Here is a 20,480-nt window from a genome sequence, read left to right as displayed (position 1 = left end):
GTAGTGACTGGGTGTATTGATACACCATCCACAGTGTAATTATTAACTTCACCATGATCAAAGGGATATTCAGTGTCTGCTTTTTTCTACCAATAGGTGATCTTCTTTGCGAGGCATGGAAAAACCTCCCTGGTGTTTGTGGTTGATTCTGTGTTTGAAATTCACTGCTCAACTGAGGGACCGCACAGATGATGTTGTATGTGTGTTACTGAGATAAGGTTGTCATTCAAAAAATCATGTTAAACGCTATTATTGCACACAGAGAGAGCCCATGCAACGTATTATGTGACTTGTTAAGCACATGTTTACTCCTGAACTTATTTAGGCTTGCCATAACAAAGGGCTGGAATATTTATTGACTCAAGACATTTCAGTTTTTCATTTTAAATTAATTTGTACAAATTTAGAAAAATCTAATTCCACTTTAAATGTATGGATTATTGTCTGTGGCCAGTGACAAACATTTAATTTCAGGCTGTGACACAACAAAATGTGTAAAAAAGTGAAAGGGTGGGAATATTTTCTGAAGGCACTGTACATTTAGGGGCAGGAGCTTTTACCTGACCACGTGGCCTGACCAGGATAAATAGTTAGTTTGTGGTTTCTAGGGTCCTGGTAAGGCCATGCAGTCAGGACAAATTCCGAGCACTATTCCTACAACACATTGTTGTTAGTTGTTATGTAAATGTAATGTTGTTAACAGCAGTGGGTCTCCTAGTGGAGATGAGGTACAAGAGGTTAATGGGGTCTCCTGTCTTTCTCTCCACAGGCCTCGTACATGCTAATTAGCCCCTGGCTTTTTCCTAAACCATAATTACAATTGGCATAACTATGACAGTCTGCACAGAGAGGGTGGTTGGAGAGGGAGGGTGAGTGAGAGAGAGATGTAGGGGGGGGGGGGGGTGAGTAAGAGATGAGTGTGAGAGTAAGAGAGGATTGGGAAAGGGAAAGGGGGATACCTAGTCAGTTATCCAACTGAATTTATTCAACTGAAATGTTTCTTCTACATTTAACCCAGAGATGTTGAGAGAGGCTTAAGTTTATGAATCTCTGTATACCTAACAAATGTTAAGGATAAAATGTGGGACTGACAGACAGTTGTCCTACATTTGCAATGTGAAACAAAGATGGGAACTCCAAATGGTTCCAATACGTGTCGAGGTGAGGCTGCCCCAACACTCACCACCCCCAGGCCCCAGTCTAGAGCCCTGGCCCCCATTCCCTTGCCCATAGGCCCCAGTCTTCAGCTTCAGTCCCCATCCCCCTGACCCTGCCCCGGAAATAATAAGTACACTACTATGGATAACCCAGCCCCAGGGGTTATTGATTCAGTACAGTCTGTTCCGCCTGCAACACTGACCCCTAACCCATCCTGGTTCCAGCTCTATTACCCCCCCTCATTAGCAATCATACAGAGACACACTCTCTCTCTCTCTCTCTCTCTCTCTCTCTCTCTCTGTCTCTGTCTCTGTCTCTTTCTCTTTCTCTACCCTTTTCTCTGATGCCTAATCTTTTCCACTGTCAGACACACTAAGTAAGACGGCAGGGTAGCCTAGTGGTTAGAGCGTTGGAATAGTAACCGAAAGGTTGCAAGTTCATATCCCCGAGCTGACAAGGTACAAATCTGTCGTTCTGCCCCTGAACAGGCAGTTAACCCACTGTTCCTAGGCCGTCATTGAAAATAAGAATTTGTTCTTAACTGACTTGCCTAGTTAAATAAAGGTAAAAAAAATAAAAAAGACCTGCACAACAGGTTACCAGCAGCCTGTTCAAGGTGATCTGAATGTGAATTATGTGCAAAGCTAATTCTTGAAGTAATCATCAGATGAGGCTAGCGAGTGAATGTTGTTTAAAGATGTTAAAAACGTTGCAAATTGTTGTAGGTAGGTCAACCTTCCCATCCAGATCAAGGGGTTCTGCAATACTGCATAAACGGATGCAGTGAGTGAACTCCATTCAATCGTACAGAGACACACACACACACTCTTTCTCTTTCTCTCTCTCCCACACACACACTGTGGCACCTCGGCTACACTGTGGCACCTCGGCTGTTGGTAACATTTCCTGTGTGATATCTCTCCCACATGCTGCGTTCCAGTAATGTACAGTAGGCCTTGCTATTCAATGTGCCAATTTGTGCCATCTAGTGTGCCAGTTTTCCTTTTTGTCAGTCTGAGCTAGCAGAAGCAGCAGGAAAAGATGCCACCATGGTCTGTATGTCTTTCTGTTGCTGCTTTGCATTGGTTGGGGAACTTGCATTACGGCACCATCGCAAATCTGGCTGTTCCTCTTCTAGAATGGCATTGCATTCTAGAATGGGTTAGACTATGTTCTATAATGGGGATGGGTAGATATTCTGAAGGCGAAAGGCCATTACTTTCATCGTAATCTTTTTGCACCAACTAGTTTTTTAAATGGGCAGTTTCTGTTTGTCTGTTTCATATTAACACGTACAAACACACAGGTGAGGTCATTCTACAGTGGTCCCTGCAGCGTACGCTCCAACCGGTGTGATGACAACACTTATTTAGAACATCAAGTTACAGTTGACACACGAGTCAGCGTTTGAGTTGACCACACTGTTTTTTTTCACAGAAACATTTTGCATGAACAGTCTTCACAACGGTATGTCCTCAATGTGAGCAGTTTATTTTTGGATTCAATGTTCAGACATTCACAGAAGTAGCGACAGTATAACACAATTCTCACCCAAACCAGAAAATGAAAGCTAGGTTAGTGAATGTGCTAAGGAAAGAGTGACCTAACACAAGCTGTCATGTTTAGCTGTCTCACGGCTGACCGAAACCATCATATGGATTAGCTAATTACTATTTACACTTCATCACATCACGGGTGACCTCACCAGTGATCAAAATAGTTGAGTAAAACACTTACATTTTAAAAAAGTAATCCGACAATGGGTAGTTTGTGCCCATCGCTATAGGTTACAAGATGATTTGGATAGTATGCATGTTGTAGGGGGGGTGTCTTCTACCATCATTCACTTCCATCATACACTTCTGGAAGTTTACTCGAAAGACGAGTGAACCATCCCTTCACCTCATTTTGTTATAACATCTTTGGTTTGACAGGTGGCAACCAGAATGCATTGCATGATGTCAACAAACGTGGCACCACACATAGCTTGTAATGAGCTGAGCATTAGCTCATCATAATCAGTACAACCTTAAAAAAAATGTTTTACACTCATCATATGTGTCCATTGCAATCTACAGTTGAAGTCGGAAGTTTACATATACCTTAGCCAACTCAGTGTTTCACAATTCCTGACATTTAATCGTAGTAAAAAATCCCTGTCTTAGGTCAGTTAGGATCACCACTTTATTTTAAGAATGTGCAATGTCAGAATAATAGTAGAGATAATGATTTATTTCAGCTTTTATTTCTTTCATCACGTTCCCAGTGGGTCAGAAGTTTACATACACTCAATTAGTATTTGGTAGTATTGCCTTTAAATTGTTTAACTTGGGTCAAACATTTTGGGTAGCCTTCCACAAGCTTCCCACAGTAAGTTGGGTGAATTTTGGCCCATTTCGCCTGACAGAGCTGGTTTAACTGAGTCAGGTTTGTAGGCCTCCTTGCTCGCACATGCTTTTTCAGTTCTGCCCACAAATTTTCAATAGGATTGAGGTCAGGGTTTTGTGATGGTCACTCGAATACCTTGACTTTGTTGTCCTTAAGCCATTTTGCTACAACTTTGGAAGTATGCTTGGGGTCATTGTCCATTTGGAAGACCCATTTGCGACCCATTTAACTTCCTGACTGATGTCTTGAGATGTTGCTTCACTATATCCAAGTAATTTTCCCTCTTCATGATGCCATCTATTTTTTGAAGTGCACCAGTCTCTCCTGCAGCAAAGCATCCCCACAACATGATGCTGCCAACCTCTTGCTTCACGGTTGGGATGGTGTTCTTTGGCTTGAAGGTCTCCCGCTTTTTCCTCCAAACATAACGATGGACATTTCTCCAAAAAGTACCATCTTTGTCCCCAATGTGCAATCCGTCACATGGCTTTTTTATGGCGGTTTTGTAGCAGTGGCTTCTTCCTTGCTGAGCGGCATTTCAGGTTATATCAATATACGACTCATTTTACTTTGGATATAGATACTTTTGTACCTGTTTCCTCCACAAGGTCCTTTGCTGTTGTTCTGGGATTGATTTCCACTTTTCGCACCAAATTACGTTAATCTCTTGGAGACAGAACGCGTCTCCTTCCTGAGCGGTATGACGGCTGCCTGTTCCCATGGTGTTTATACTTGCGTACTATTGTTGGTACAGATGAACGTGGTACCTTCAGGCATTTGGAAATTCATCCCAAGGTTGAACCAGACTTGTGGAGGTCTACAATTTCTTTCCTGAGGTCTTGGCTGATTTCTTTAGATGTTTCCAATGATGTCAAGCAAAGAGCCACTGAGTTTGAAGGTAGGCCTTGAGATACATCCACAGGTACACCTCTAATTGACTCAAATTTAGCCAATTAGCCTATCAGAAGCTTCTAAAGCCATTACATCATTTTCTGGAATTTTCCAAGCTGTTTGAAGGCACAGTCAACTTAGTGTATGTGAACTTCTGACTCACTGGAATTGTTGTACGCTGAATTATAAGTGAAATATTGTAAACAATTGTTGGAATAATCACTTGTGTCATGCACTAAGTAGATGTCCTAACCGACTTCCCAAAACTATAGTTTGTTAACAGGACATTTTTGGATTGGTTGAAATTCGAGTTTTAATGACTCCAACCTAAGTGTTTGTAATCTTCCGACTTCAACTGAATGTAAGAATTGGAAAGCATGATTTGTCACCTGTACTTGAAAACGTGAATAAAACTGCATACATTATGCTCCATACATACATATGGTATGCTACAGTAGAAACGACAACAAGCTATACAGAAACTATAAGGATAACGTAATAAGGCACTTACTTTGATAGGAACGCACACATATCCAAAGTTATTATAAGCAATGAAGGCAATGCGGGCGCCAGCCAAAAAATGTGCCAGGGATGAACAAGTTTGTGTTTTGGGCTCAACACTTTGAGGCACGGGTTAACATTTTGTTGATGATGCTGCTGGCGTCTTCCATCAAACCCCACAACTACCTCTGCACTGTCATTTGAGGGATTCGCTTCACGTGGGAGTTACACCACCTGTCGCAAGACAAGGGGATTATTCTTGGTTGACCTGAGAATTACTAGGCTAACCTGTAATGAAAGAGGAATCATATGTAACTCAGGCCTGATGAAATAATATTATTCACATATTACACAGAACAAAAATATTAACGCAACATGCAACAATTTCAAATATTTTACTGAGTTACAGTTCATATAAGGAAGTCATTAAATTGAAATAAATTCAGTTGGCCATAATCTGTGGATATCACACGACTGTTGGCCACAGATACCTTAAAACCTGTCTAGAACCCCGTTCCGCTAGCGGAACCCCTCGTCAACAGCCAAGGAAATTGCAGGGCCCCAAATACAAATCAACAGAAATCTCATAAATCTAATTTCGCAAACATACAAGTATTAGGCACCATAGAATTCTGATTAATCTAGCCACGGTGTCTGATTTCAAAAATGCTTTACAGCGAAGGGTCCACAAACGATTGTTAGGTCACCACCAACTCACAGAAAAACCCAGCCATTTTTCCAGCCAAAGAGAGGAGTCACAAAAAGCACAAATAGAGATAAAATGAATCACTAACCTTTGATGATCTTCATCAGATGACACTCATAGGACTTCATGTTTCACAATACATGTATGTTACGTTCAGTAGTTCCAAAACATTCAGAGGCAAATTAATTCACAGAACTACTCATTATAAATGTTGATTTTTGGACATGGAAATATAGATACACTTCTCCTTCATGCAACCGCTGTGTCAGATTTAAAAAATAAAAAAAAACAGCCAGAGAAATATCCACCATGTTGGGTAGTCAACATTATTCATAAATGGCATTAGAAATATTCACTTACCTTTGATGATCTTCATCAGAATTTACTCCCAGGAATCGCAGTTCCACAATAAATGCTTGTTTTGTTTGATAATGTCCATAATTTATGTCCATTTATGTCCAATAGCTTATTTTCTTAGGGCTCTTGGTAAACAAATCCAAATGCACGATCTGGTCCATTCGGACAAAACGTTCAAAAAGTTACATTACAGGTTGAAGAAACTTGTCAAACTAAGTATACAATCAATCTTTAGGATGTTTTTATCATGAATATTCAATAATGTTCCAACCGGAGAATTCCATTGTCTGTTGAAAAGCAATGGAACGACAGCTACCTCTCAAGTGAAAGCGCGTGACTGAGAACGAGGCTGTAGGCAGACCACTGACTCAAAGAGCTCCCATCCGGTCCCACATCACATGAGAAGCCTGAAACAACGTTCTAAAGACGGTTGACATCTAGTGGAAGCCTTAGGAAGTGCAACATAACCAATATCCCACTGTGTATTCACTAGGGGTGAGTTCAAAAACTTCAAACCTCAGATTCCCCACTTCCTGTTTGGATTTTTCCTCAGGTTTTTGCCTGCCATATGAGTTCTGTTATACTCACAAACATAATTTAAACAGTTTTAGAAACTTCAGTGTTTTTGGTCCAATACTAATAGTAATATGCATATATTAACATCTGGGACTGAGTAGGAGGCAGTTCACTCTGGGCATGCTATTCATCCAAAAGTGAAAATTTGTCCCCCTATCCCAAAGAAGTTTAAAAAAAAAGGTAGGGTTGTGGATCTGAAAACCAGTCAGTATCTGGTGTGACCACCATTTGCCTCATGCAGTGCGACTTCACTCAGAGTCTATCAGGCTGTTGATTGTGGCCTGTGGAATGTTGTCCCACTCCTCTTCAATGTCTGTGCGAAGTTGCTGGATATTGCAGGAACTGGTGATGGTGGCAGATGAATGGCACGACAATGGGCCTCAGGATCTCGTCACTGCATTCAAATTGCCATCAATAAAATGCAATTGTATTCGTTGTCTGTAGCTTATGCCTGCCCATACCATGACCCCACCGCTCCATGGGGCACTTTGTTCACAATGCTGACATCAGCAAACCATTCGCCCACACATAGCCATATAGCCATCTGACATCTTCCCGGTACAGTTGAAACCGGGATTCAACCATGAAGAGCACACATCTCCAGTGTGCCAGTGGCCATCGAAGGTGAGCATTTGCCCACTGAAGACTGACAGTTTGTACAGAAATATTTAGGTTATGCATACCCACAGTTTTATCAGCTGTCCGGGTGGCTGATGTCAGAATATTCCGCAGGTGAAGAAGCTGGATGTGGAGGTCCTGGGCAGGCCTGGTTACACGTGGTCTACGGTTGTGAGGCCGGTTGGAAGTACTGCCAAATTCTCTAAAACAACGTTGGAGGTGGCTTATGGTAGAGAAATTAACATTTAATTCTCTGGCAACCGTTCTGGTGGACAATCCTGCAGTCAGCATGCCAATTGCACGCTCCCTCAAAACTTGAAACATCTCAAAACTTGAGACATCTATGGCATTGACTCACCGGTGCCCCCGCACATTAACTCTGTACCGGCACCCCCTGTATATAGCCTCGCTATTGTTATTTTACTGCTGCTCTATAATTATTTGTTAATTTGATTTCTTAGTTTTTACTTAACACATATTTTTCATAAAACTGCATTGTTGGTTAAGGGCTTGTAAGTAAGCATTTCACTGTGAGGTCTACTACAGCTGTTGTATTCGGCGCATATGACAAATACGATTTGATTGTCCTTGTGTGACAAATGCACATTTTAGAGTGGCCTTTTATTGTTCCCAGCAGAAGGTACAGCTGTGTAATGATCATGCTGTTTATTCAGCTTCTTGATATGCCACACCTGTCAGGTGAATGGATTATCTTGGCAAAGGAGAAATGCTCACAAACAGGGATATAAACAAATGTGTGCACAGAATCTCTGAGAAATAAGCTTTTTGTTGCGTATGGAACATTTCTGGGATCTTTTATTTCAGCTCCTGAAACAGTTGCACTCATATTTTTGTTCAGTGTATATGAAGAGGGTTCCTTTTATCTACTTGTACAGCAATATCTGCATATCTAATCTATACAATCATTACTATTGAAATGTTGTCGTGTAGCAGTTTTGTATTTGATATTGGTTAAGTTCACTCCTTTTTCCAATTGATTTCTAAGGGCTAAAGGGCAACTCACTAGGATCGCACTAGGTTTGAATTGTTCCATTGATTTGAAAGTAAATATTGTGCTGTGAAGATGCTCGAGGCTACATGTGAGATGTCTTAAGGAGCCGTCCTCCTTTGCTGTTTGATTCGAGGCTGAAAAGTGACATTTTTCCAGACTTCCTGCCAAAACATACACTAATTGTGTGTCAGCCTTAGCACCTGATGTTGCCAAGGCACGAGAAGCTGTGTATGGGTGTGGGCGTCGGTGTGGGCGTACACCTGACGTTTCAAAGACTCATGAGAAGTGGCACTAATAAGCAACCCTCCAACATGTGGGGAAGCAAAATAGATAGCATCAAACGGAGTGAAAGAGCTATCATGTCTCACAACGGGGGCTGTTAAATTCATTTTGACATCCCGCTCGCATATTGCCCAGCTTTACCAGACACACCAATGTGAACACACACACACACAGACACTTACGGCTTCTCAAAGTAGGCCATGTCACCTCGGGTGTATGACAGTGTTTCTGTATGTCTTTTTTTAGATGAAATAAAGATAGGGGGATAGACAATAGAGCTCTTCTATCCAGGGTGGGTGACTGGTGAAGGCAGGGGAGCAGGCAGACAGAGGTAGTAGAGGCTGTGTGTGTGTGTGTGAGAGAACGTTTGGGAGACCGGCAGACTGATTTACAGAGGTAAAAATATAGCCTTTACTCCCTCAGTTAATAGTGTAAGACTTACACTCGCATACACTCGCATACACACACACACACACACACACACTCCCCTTCAGCCCAAACATCCGTGGGGGGAGAGCGCCTGAAAGCTGGAAATGTCAAACTGCGTCTCACGTTCAATCCCAACTACTGTTTGTGTTCGTGTGCTTGCGTGGCGAACCCTGCCTGATTTGATATAGCCGTATAGGTGCCAGGAGACGAAGATCAACAGACAACCTTTCCACTTTTTCCTCATCCTTCCGGAGCTACAGAGCTGTCCATCTCTCTTTCCTTCCTTCTATCTCTCGTCTCTGTCTGTGTGTCATATCATGAAGATCATACCCCCATGGCATGCTATCCACTCACCATTACCAATAACAGGGGGGGCTAGCATGTCTTGGGGGTATGATCTTTGACCCTCTGTAAATGTCTCTCTCATCATTAGTCACGATTCATTCAGGAGTATCCATAGTCATGGTAGCATCAACATGAATATAGATGTGTTTAGAAACATATTCTATTATTCACGATAAAAGTGACTCCAAAATGACACGATACATTATTTACCGTGAATTGTTATTGGGCACGAAATAATCTGAAATAAAAATGTGATGTAGTAATTGCATGCTTGGAATATGGGACCAAAAACTAAACTTTTGACTGCTTTATTCAGAACAACCTTTAGGGGTGTCAATGTAATTGTCAACCTTACCTTTTTTGTGAAAAAAAAAATATTTCTCTGAGAAATTGTATTAGTTTAAAATAGTATAATTTCCTTTTTTTTGGTATACAATACAGCTCTGTATTTGAATTATTTACTTTATAAAGTCATTATTGTGCATCTTTATCAATGGTGTCAATAATTTCAGACCCCACTCTATCCCCCTGGTGATATGAGAGTGCAATGTTGACCAGCAAAGGGAAACACGCCTTCCTCGGTGGTGGAACTATTCTCAACACACAAGCAAACAGATTCTACGTTTGAACCAGATCCTACAGCAACCAAACCTCCAGATCCTACAAAAATTGTCCTCCACACTGCAAACATGAGCGGTAATGGTTCCTGCTCCATGACCCTGGCCGTGAGTGGTTCTTCTTCCAGCATGACCCAGCAGCAACTAAACCCATCTCTATTCCACTGCCCAGGCACCACAGTCAGCGGTGGATGATCCGGCTACCAGGGTGGCTCTGCAACAGCAGTGGAGGTGGGATCTGAATTCCACAATTAGCATGCTGACAAGATACAGATCAAATAAAATCAAATGTATTTATATAGCCCTTCGTACATCAGCTGATATCTCAAAGTGCTGCACAGAAACCCAGCCTAAAACCCCAAACAGCAAGCAATGCAGGTGTAGAAGCACGGTGGCTAGGAAAAACTCCCTAGAAAGGCCAAAACCTAGGAAGAAACCTAGAGAGGAACCAGGCTATGTGGGGTGGCCAGTCCTCTTCTGGCTGTGCCGGGTGGAGATTATAACAGAACATGGCCAAGATGTTCAAATGTTCATAAATGACCAGCATGGTCCAATAATAATAAGGCAGAACAGTTGAAACTGGAGCAGCAGCACGGCCAGGTGGACTGGGGACAGCAAGGAGTCATCATGTCAGGTAGTCCTGAGGCATGGTCCTAGGGCTCAGGTCTTCCGAGAGAGAGAAAGAAAGAGAGAAAGAGAGAATTAGAGAGAGCACACTTCAATTCACACAGGACACCGAATAGGACAGGAGACGTACTCCCGATATAACAAACTGACCCTAGCCCCCCGACACATAAACTACTGCAGCATAAATACTGGAGGCTGAGACAGGAGGGGTCAGGAGACACTGTGGCCCCATCCGAGGACACCCCCGGACACAGGAGCTGAACGTGCACTTCAGGTTCAGTCATTGGAGCAGAGGAATGCCCAACTGCAGGCGGAACTGGATGATGTGAAGTGCATCCACTAGGGGTGCCCCAGCGGCATTGGTGAAGAGTACAAGCTCAAACTCAAGGAAATATGGGATCTGATTGAGGCGCTAACCCAGGAGAAGGGGGCAGTGGACATCGAGATGAGCTACATTGAGGAGGAGGTGGAGGTGTGGAGGACGAAACTGGAGGAGGAGCTGTCTAGGCAGAGATGATCCTGAGGGAGTTCCGTTAGAACGTGGACGACGCCACGCTGCAGAGGCCCGACCTGGAGAGGCACGTAGAGCAGCTGGTGGCCGAGATCCAGTTCCTCAAGAAGCTCCATGATAAGGAGGTGTCTCAAGAAGGAAACCAAGGTGTCTGCCAAGCTGGAATCAGACACGCCCTGGCTGCCTACCTGTCCCAAACATGAATGGAGATCAAATTATCAAGCTAGAGATGAGCAATTTCCTGAAGAACTACCTGGAGATGCTTCACATCACGCTGAAGATGGACACAGAGATCACTTACAGGGAGGTGCTGGATTGAGAAGAGACCAGGCTGGGCATTTTGGGATGTTGAGCAACACACCACCTGAGTCAAGACCCATATGTCCGCTTTCTTGACCATGCCTGCCAACCTCTTACCAAGTAACAAAACTGAGGGTGTTTACATGAATGTATACTAACTAGCTAGAGAAGTTTGACCTTTGCAAAAGAAACACTGGATTACACATATTTTATATATATTTAACTATGGGAACCATAGGATTTGTGGTCTAATTTCCTTACCCTTCTTACTTTATTGATATAATAAGGATCTGAATTTGAGCTTGACATTTACTGGAGTTTAGAGTTACAATTAGTGCTGAGCGTTTAACCAAAATGTCAGTTATTTTCGTTTTTTAACAACCAATTGACCGATGTTGGTTCAATTATTTGAAATCCATATACAGTTGAAGTCGGAAGTTTACATACACCTTAGCTAAATACATTTAAACTCAGTTTTTCACAATTCCTGACATTTAATCCTCGTAAAAGTTCCCTGTCTTAGGTCAGTTAGGATCACCACTTTATTTTAAGAATGTGAAATGTCTGAATAATAGTAGAGAGAATGATTTATTTCAGCTTTTATTTCTTTCATCACATTCACAGTTGGTCAGAAGTTAATTAATTGTTTTATTCTGTTTTGTTACATCATTCAGCCCACATAGTGATTTAATGGAAAACAATATATATTTGAATTAAAAAAACGTGATTATTTTTTAAGAATCGAACCAAAACCAAACCGACCTCAAAAAGCACTAATCGCTCAGCACTAGTTACAATTCACATTATCAAGGAGATGATGTTGACCGGTCCCTGAACTGGTTAGCTGACACTGATTCAGTGAGTTATACCGGGGAACAACTATAGCTTGCCAGTCCCTGGTAAGGTTGAGAAACACTGACACAGCACTCCGAATACCCACAGTGAGGCGGTTCCTTCCAGCAAGGAGCAGTAATAGTCACTCTTCCCCAGCTGTCTCCCAGACCTCTCCTTCCTATCTTTCCATTTCCATTTGCCTTTTAGAAAGTGTTCATACCTCCTGATTTATTTGACATTTGGTTGTGTTACAGCCTGAATTCAAAATGCATTAAATACATTTTGTTTGTCACCCACATACACACAATACCCCATAATGACAGGTTGAAAACATGCTTTGAGACATTTTCGGGAATTTATTGCAAATGGAACAGAAATATTGAATTTACATAAGTATTCAAACCCTTGAGTCAATACATGTTAGAATCACCTATGGCAGCTATTACAGTAAGGGTAAGTCTGGAAGACCTTTTCACACCTGCAGTTGTACAATATTTGCCCATTAATCTTTAAAAAATTCTTCATACTCTGTAAAATGAGTTGTTGATCATTGCTAGACAACCATTTTCAAGTCATCCTATAGATTTTCAAGCAGATTTAGGTCAAACTCGGCCACGCAGGACCATTCAGTCTTCTTGGTAAGCAACTCCAGTGTATATTTGCCCTTGTGTTTTAGGTTATTGTCCTGCTGAAAGGTGAATTAATCTCCCAGTGTCTTGTGGAAAGCAGAATGAACCAGGTTTTTCTCTAGGATTTTGCCTGTGCTTAGCTCCATTCTGTTTCTTTTTATCCTGAAAAACTCCCTAGTCCTTAATGATTACAAGTCCCCCCTTCTCCATCACCCAGTTCTGTAAGAGCTGCAAAATCTGGATCCCTACAAATCAACTGGGCTAGACAATCTGGACCCTCTCTTACTAAAATGATCAACCTCTCTTTTGAGATTCCTAAAGATTGGAAAAGCGGCCACAGTCATCCCACTCTTCAATGGGGGAGACACTCTAGACCCAAACTGCTACAGACCTATATCTATCCTACCCTGCCTTTCTAATGTCTTAAGAAGCCAAGTGAACAAACAGATCACCGACCATTTAGAATCCCACCATAGCTTCTCCACTATGCAATCTGGTTTCCGAGCTGGTCACAGGTGAACCTCAGCCACGCTCAAAGTCCTAAACGATATCATAACTGCCATCGATAAAAGACAGTACTGTGCAGCCGTCTTCATCGACCTGGCCAAGGCTTTCGACTCTGTCAATCACCGTATTCTTATCGGCAGACTCAACAGCCTTGGTTTCTCTAATAACTGCCTTGCCTGGTTCACTAACTACTTTTCAGATCGAGTTCAGTGTGTCAAATCTGTAAGTAGCCCATCCAACTACCTCATCCCCATATTTGTTTTGGTTTTTCTGCTCTTTTGCACACCAGTATTTCTACTTTTGTTCATCCTCATCTGCACATATATCACTCCAGTGTTAATTGCTAAATTATAATGACGTCGCCACTATTGTCCTATTTATTGCCTCACCTCCTTACTTCATTTGCACACACTATACATATTTTTCTACTATATTATTGACTGTATGTTTGTTTACTCCATGTGTAACTCTGTGGTGTTGTATGTGTTGAACTGCTTTGCTTTATCTTGGCCAGGTTGCAGTTGTAAATGAGAACTTGTTCTCAACTGGCCTACCTGGTTAAATAAAGGTGAAATAAAAAGTGAAAACCAAGCATATGGAGAGTGGTACTCCATAATGTGATGTTTTGGATTTGCCCCGAACATAACACTTTGTGTAACACTTTTTGTTCCAGACAAATAATTAGTTGCCTTGCCAAATGTTTTGCACTATTACTGTAGTGCCTTGTTGCAAACAGAATGCATGATTAGGTTAGTATTGTGGAGTAACTACAATGTTTTTGATTCATCCTCAGTTTTCTTCTATCACAGCCATTAACCTCTGTAACTGTTTTAAAGTCACCATTGGCCTCATGTTGAAATCCCTGTGCGGCTTCCTTTCTCTCCGGCAACTGAGTTAGGAAGGACTCCTGTATCTTTGCAGTGACTGTGTTAATTGATACACCATCCAAACTGTAATAAATAACTTGTATTCAGATATTCAATGTCTGTTTTTTGTATTTTTACCCATCTACCAATAGGGTCAGCGAGGCATCGGAAAACCTCCTTGGTCTTTGTGGTTGAATTTGTGTTTGAAATTCACTTCTTGACTGAGGGACTTTACATTATAATTGTATGTGTGAGGTACATAGATGAGGTAGTCACTCAACTATTATGTTAAACGCAATTAATGAGTCCATGCAACTTATTATGTGGTTGTTATGCATATTTTAACCTCTGAATGTATTTAGACTTGCCATACAAAGGGGTTGAATGCTTATGGACTCAAGACATTTCAGCTTTTCATTTTTTATTAATTTGTAAACTTTTCAAAAAACATAATTCCACTTTGACATTATGGGGTATTGTGTAAAGGCCACTGACAAAAAAAAATCTACATTTAATACATTTTTAATTCAGGCTTAAACACAACAGACAAGAGGTGTGAATACTTTCTGAAGGGACTTTCTTTTCATCTATCCATCTTCTACAGACAGTCTTCCATACTTGGTCTTATTCCTCCCAAACTGTACAATCTGATACTCCCCTCTGACTGTAGGGAATTCAATTCAGCACGGTGGTTAAACTGGGCCCACAGACAAATAATATTGTTTCTGTGTTAGAAAAGAACACGCATGTCTTGCATGAATAATACAATCTGAAATCAAAACCCCCTGTTTGGTTAGGGCATAGCTTGTACTTGCTACATTTGTTTTAATAATACAGGGACAGATTTTTTGTGTGTGCCAATTTTGGTTTTGATTGAATTTGGCCATGCTGCTTGTACTAGACGTTCAATACTGTAGCTGCTCCTGGAAGAAATAAAACAGGGACTTACCTCTCTCCATTTTGTTTATTATGTCTGAACACATAGTGATTTTGCTGTACCTCTCACTCTCTCTCTCTTAATTCCTCTTTCCCTCTCCCCCTTTCGCTCTCTTCGTCTCCCCCTCTCTCTCTATCTAATGAAATAGTCCTGATTGCTTTTCATCCCCTGAAGTTTAGCTGCCAGCCATGTTTGCCTGTTGCCATTTCCAATAAGAACCACTGTCCTACAGGCTCAAGCTCATGTCTCTTCCTCCCTCTCTCTCCTCCCTCTTTCATGTCTCTGCCTCTCTCTCTCCTCTCTCTTTTATGTCTCTGAATATCCCCCTTCTCTTCATGTCTACATATCTCTTTTTCTCTCACCCCCATTTCTCTCTTAATTTCTCTCATTCTCCATCTTGCTATAACTGAGACGAGAGGATATTTAAATCCCCACCAGCCAGGCACATCATTTGTCTTGTTTAATGGTTTGCTCATGAATCATTACCTCAGAATGATGGGAGGTCGTATTTAGCTTTTACAATTAGAATAAATGTATAATTTGGGTTGATCAAATCCTTTTGATTGTATTGGCAATTGTGAAAATCAATTATATGTTTTTGCATTCATTTATACCATCATACCCTAGCTTAAGGTCTTCCACAAGTAAATGTGTTACTGTGGCATAAAGAAGCATATTATGTTATTTTGAGTTTTAAATGTAAACTATTTTTTCAGTTTTTTTTTTAAACTCTTAGAACAGAAGTCTGAAGGTAATTTATTTTATTTGTATCCACTAAGGAGGTAATGGCTGATTTTACTTTCACTCTGTGACATTTTCACCATCTGAGGAAATGTTCCTGGAATGTATAGAGGACATTTTACTCCTGAGCAATTCTGCTATTTTATGTTTTTTTTTTAATGTTTTTTTTTTTTTTTTTTTGCTGATCTTAAAATATTTTTTGTACATGATGTTTCCGGAATAGAAAGGCAAGCATGGCAGCTAACATTCTGTTCACAACGTTGACTTCAGCAAACCTGTCGCCCACACGACGCCGTACACGTTGTCTGACATATTTCTGGTACAGTTGAAACCGGGATTGATCTGTGAAGAGCACACTTCTCCAGCATGCCATTGACCATTGAAGGTGAGCATTTGCCCACTGAAGTCGGTTACGGGACAACGAGCGCCCAGATGAGCTTCCATGAGACGGTTTCTGACAGTTTGTGCAGAAATTCTTAGTTTGTGCAAACCCACAGTTTCATCAGCTGTCCGTGTGGCCGGTGTCAGATAATCCCACAGGTGAAGAAGCCAAATGTGGAGGTCTTGGGCTGGCGTGGTTACATGTGGTCTGCGGTTGTGAGAGCGGTTGGACGTAATGACAAATTCTCTAAAACAACATTTGTCTTATGGTAGAGAAATTAACATTCAAATATCTGGCAACAGCTCTGGTGGACATTCCTGCAGTCAGCATGCCAATATCACTCTTCCTCAAAACTTGTGGCATGTGACACAACTGCACATTTTAGAGTGGCTTTTTATTGTCCCCAGCACAAGGTGCACCTGTGTAATGATCATGCGGTTTAATCAGCTTATTGATGCCACACCTGTTAGGTGGATGGATTATCTTGGCAAAGGATAAATGCCCACCAACTGGGATGTAAACACATTTGTGCACAACGTTTTAGAGCTATGGGACATTTCTGGGATCTTTTGTATTAGCTCATGAAACATGGGACCAACACTTTACATGTTGCATGTATATTTATGTTCAGTGTATATTGTAGCAAGACTCATACTGTTTGTCCAGACCAAAGTGTTTTTTGAGCAAAACTGAAAAGACATAAATGTAAGGCTCCGGTCAAAAGAAGTGTACTGTCGTTTAGGTCAGCCAGAGGAACCTCTCATATGTGGACGTGGGTATCTGGATGGGTGTGTTTGTTATAGAATAGATGTCAATATGTCCTTATTCTACATGAATTCTAAATGAATGTCTCTGTTTCCGCAGCAACTGATGCGCTCCTCCATCTTCCACATGTTCATTCTGACTATGGTTGCCGTAGACGTAATCGTTGCCGCTAGCAACTACTACAAGGGCGAGAACCACCAAAGGCACTATGACGAGTTCTACCTGGCTGAGGTAAGGGATCAGAACACACAAACATACTGTACAATACACACACAAACACCATACTGTATGTTTTACTATCCTTGTTTGACTTGATATTGATTTTGATTCAAAATCCTATTTTCCCTAACCCTAACATTGACCTCATGACTCTTATGATAAGATATTTGTGATCAATGTAATGTTGAGTGGTCACAGCATCGTACCATCATAAATATGTTATTTGAACAGTAGCAACAGAACGTCTACATTTTATGCACAAACGCATCTAAATAGCATTGTTTTTTATTAATTTTATTTAATTTAACCATTATTTAACTAGTTTAGAACAAATTCTTATTTACAATGACGGCCTACCAAAAGGCAAAAGGATTGGGATAAATATAATGTACACTACCATTCAAAAGTTTGTGGTCACTTAGAAATTTCCTTGTTTTTGAAAGAAAAGCACATTTTTTGTCCATTAAAATAACATCAAGTTGATCAGAAAGGCAATGTATACATTAATATTGTAAATGACTATTGTAACTATAAAAGGCAGATGTTTTATGGATTATCTACATAGGCGTAGAGAGGCCCATTATCAGCAACATTGTGTTAGCTAATCCAAGTTTATAATTTTAAAAGGCTAATTGATCATTATCATTTTTTTTGCAATTATGTTAGCACAGCTGAAAACTGTTGTTCGGATTAACCTCTTTGATCTCTAGGGGCGCTATTTCATTTTTGGATAAAAAACGTTCCCGTTTTAAGCGCGATATTTTGTCACGAAAAGATGCTCGACTATGCATATTCTTGACAGTTTTTGAAAGAAAACACTCTGAAGTTTCAGAATCTGCAAAGATATTGTCTGTAAGTGCCCCAGAACTCATTCTACAGGCGAAACCAAGATGATGCATCAACCAGGAAATGAGCAGAATTTCTGAAGCTCTGTTTTCCATTGTCTCCTTATATGGCAGTGATTGCGCAAGGAATGAGCCTACACTTTCTGTCGTTCCCCCAAAGTGTTAGCAGCATTGTGACGTATTTGTAGGCATATCATTGGAAGATTGACCATAAGAGACTACATTTTCCAAGTGTCCGCCTGGTGTCCCTGCGTCGAAATTGGAGCGTAAAGCCAGGTGCAATTATTTTTCCATTTGAGAGCAAGGAGAAACCAGGCTTCCACGAAGAATATATCATTGAAGAGATATGTGGAAAAACACCTTGAGGATTGATTCTAAACCACGTTTGCCATGTTTCAGTCAATATTATGGAGTTAATTTGGAAAAAAGTTCGCGTTTTGAGGGCTGAATTTTCGTTTTTTTTTTTTTTTTTTTTTTTTGGTAGCCAAATGTGATGTACAAAACGGAGCTATTTCTAATACACAAAGAATCTTTTTGGAAAAACGGAGCATCTGCTATCTAACTGAGAGGCTCCTCATTGAAAACATCAGAAGTTCTTCAAAGGTAAGTTATTTTATTTGAAGGCTTTACTTGTTTTTGTGATAGTTGCCTGCTAAATGCTAACGCTAAAGCTAACGCTAATGCTAACGCTAAATGCTACGCTAGCTAGCTACTGTTACACAAATGATTGTTTTCCTATGGTTGAAAAGCATATTTTGAAAATCTGAGATGACAGTGTTGTTAACAAAAGGCTAAGCTTGAGAGCTAGCATATTTATTTCATTTCATTTGCGATTTTCATGAATAGTTAACGTTGCGTTATGGTAATGAGCTTAGGTCTATAAATAGAATCCCGGATCCGGGTTTGGTCGTCGCAACAGGTTAAAGAAGCAATAAAACTGGCCTTCGTTAGACTAGTTGAGTATCTGGAGCATCAGCATTTGTGGGTTCGATTACAGGCTCAAAATGGCCAGAAACAAAGCACATTCTTCTGAAACTCATCTGTCTATTCTTGTTCTGAGAAATGAAGGCTATTCCATGCGGGAAATTGCCAAGAAACTGAAGATCTCCCTTCACAGAACAGCGCAAACTGTCTCTAACCAGATTAGAAAGAGGAGTGGGAGGTCCCAGTGCACAACTGAGCAAGAGGACAAGTTCATTAGAGTGTCTAGGTTGAGAAACAGACGCCTCACAAGTCCTCCAGTGGCAGCTTCATTAAATAATTCCCACAAAACACCAGTCTCAACGTCAACAGTGATGAGGCGACTCCAGGATGCTAGCCTTCTAGAGCAATAAGTTAGAGACAACAATACATCAAGCAAAGTAGGTAGCCACAACTGTCATTAAGAGTGTCCATGATTGAGTATTTGAATGAATAGATTGAGATAAACCTGTCCAGTTTGAGTTTTTGTTGCAGCTCGTTCCAGTCGCTTGTTGTAGAGCATTTGACACAATATCCGGGGAGGGCCAGCTGAATATTAGACTATCATCTGCATATAAATGGATGAGAGAGCTTCCTATTGCCTGAGCTATGTTGTTGATGTAAATTGAGAAGAGTGTGGGGCCTACTATCGAGCCTTGGGGTCATCCATTGGTGACAGGCAGTGGCTGACAAAGTAGATGTTCTAACTTTATACACTGCACTCTTTGAGAGAGGTAGTTAGCAAACCAGGCCAAAGACCCCTCAGAGACACCAATACTCCTTTGCCGGCTGACAAGAACGGAATTGTTTACCGTATCCAAAGCTTTGGCCAAGTCCATAAAAATAACAGCACAGCATTGCTTATAATCAAGGGCAATGGTGACATCATTGAGGACCTGTAAGGTTTCAGTGAGACATCATAACCTGAGCAGAAACCAGATTGCATACCCGAGAGAATACTGTAGACATAAAGAAATTGGCCTATAACAGTCTGAAAAGCATCTAAATAATGTTTTGTACTGATGGGAAATAAAGATCTTCACCTTCATTCCTCAATTTGACCTTTTATTGTGAAAGATAAATGAACTTGATCATTCAAGCATCACACGGAACACATCCATAGCCAAACTCATTTCATAAACCAGTCTAAATAACAGGTTGTGCTGACAGAAAACAAATCATAAGTTACAGTTGAAGTCGGAAGTTTACATACACCTTAGCCAAATACATTTAAACTCTGTTTTTCACAATTCCTGACATTTAATCCTAGTAAAAATTCCCAGTCTTAGTCCCGGTCAGTTAGGATCACCACTTTATTTTAAGAATGTGAAATGTCAGAATAATAGTTGACAGAATGATTTATTTCAGCTTTTTATTTCTTTCATTACATTCCCAGTGGGTCAGAAGTTTACATACACTCAATTAGTATTTGGTAGCATTGCCTTTAAATTGTTTAACTTGGGTAAAACGTTTTGGG

The 20,480-nt window shown here is 40.8% G+C and overlaps 1 protein-coding gene and 1 pseudogene across 4 annotated transcripts in view; both read left to right on the top strand.

Moving 5' to 3' along the window:
* The window catches only part of LOC139380324 (sodium leak channel, non-selective), a 265,187-nt gene that overhangs the window by 78,675 nt on the left and 166,032 nt on the right, over positions 1-20,480 (top strand). For all 4 annotated transcript variants that reach the window (XM_071122925.1, XM_071122924.1, XM_071122926.1 and 1 more), the window contains one exon: positions 17,079-17,210. In XM_071122925.1, the coding sequence (XP_070979026.1) occupies positions 17,079-17,210 (132 nt within the window). The remainder of the gene's footprint in view (positions 1-17,078; positions 17,211-20,480) is intronic.
* LOC139380336 (type III intermediate filament-like) lies at positions 9,953-11,221 on the top strand (annotated as a pseudogene).

This window comes from Oncorhynchus clarkii, chromosome 22 (assembly GCF_045791955.1).
Source record: "Oncorhynchus clarkii lewisi isolate Uvic-CL-2024 chromosome 22, UVic_Ocla_1.0, whole genome shotgun sequence".
NCBI lineage: Eukaryota > Metazoa > Chordata > Actinopteri > Salmoniformes > Salmonidae > Oncorhynchus > Oncorhynchus clarkii.
Note: the sequence above shows the minus strand (reverse complement) of the source record. Positions and strands in the feature narration are given on the sequence as shown.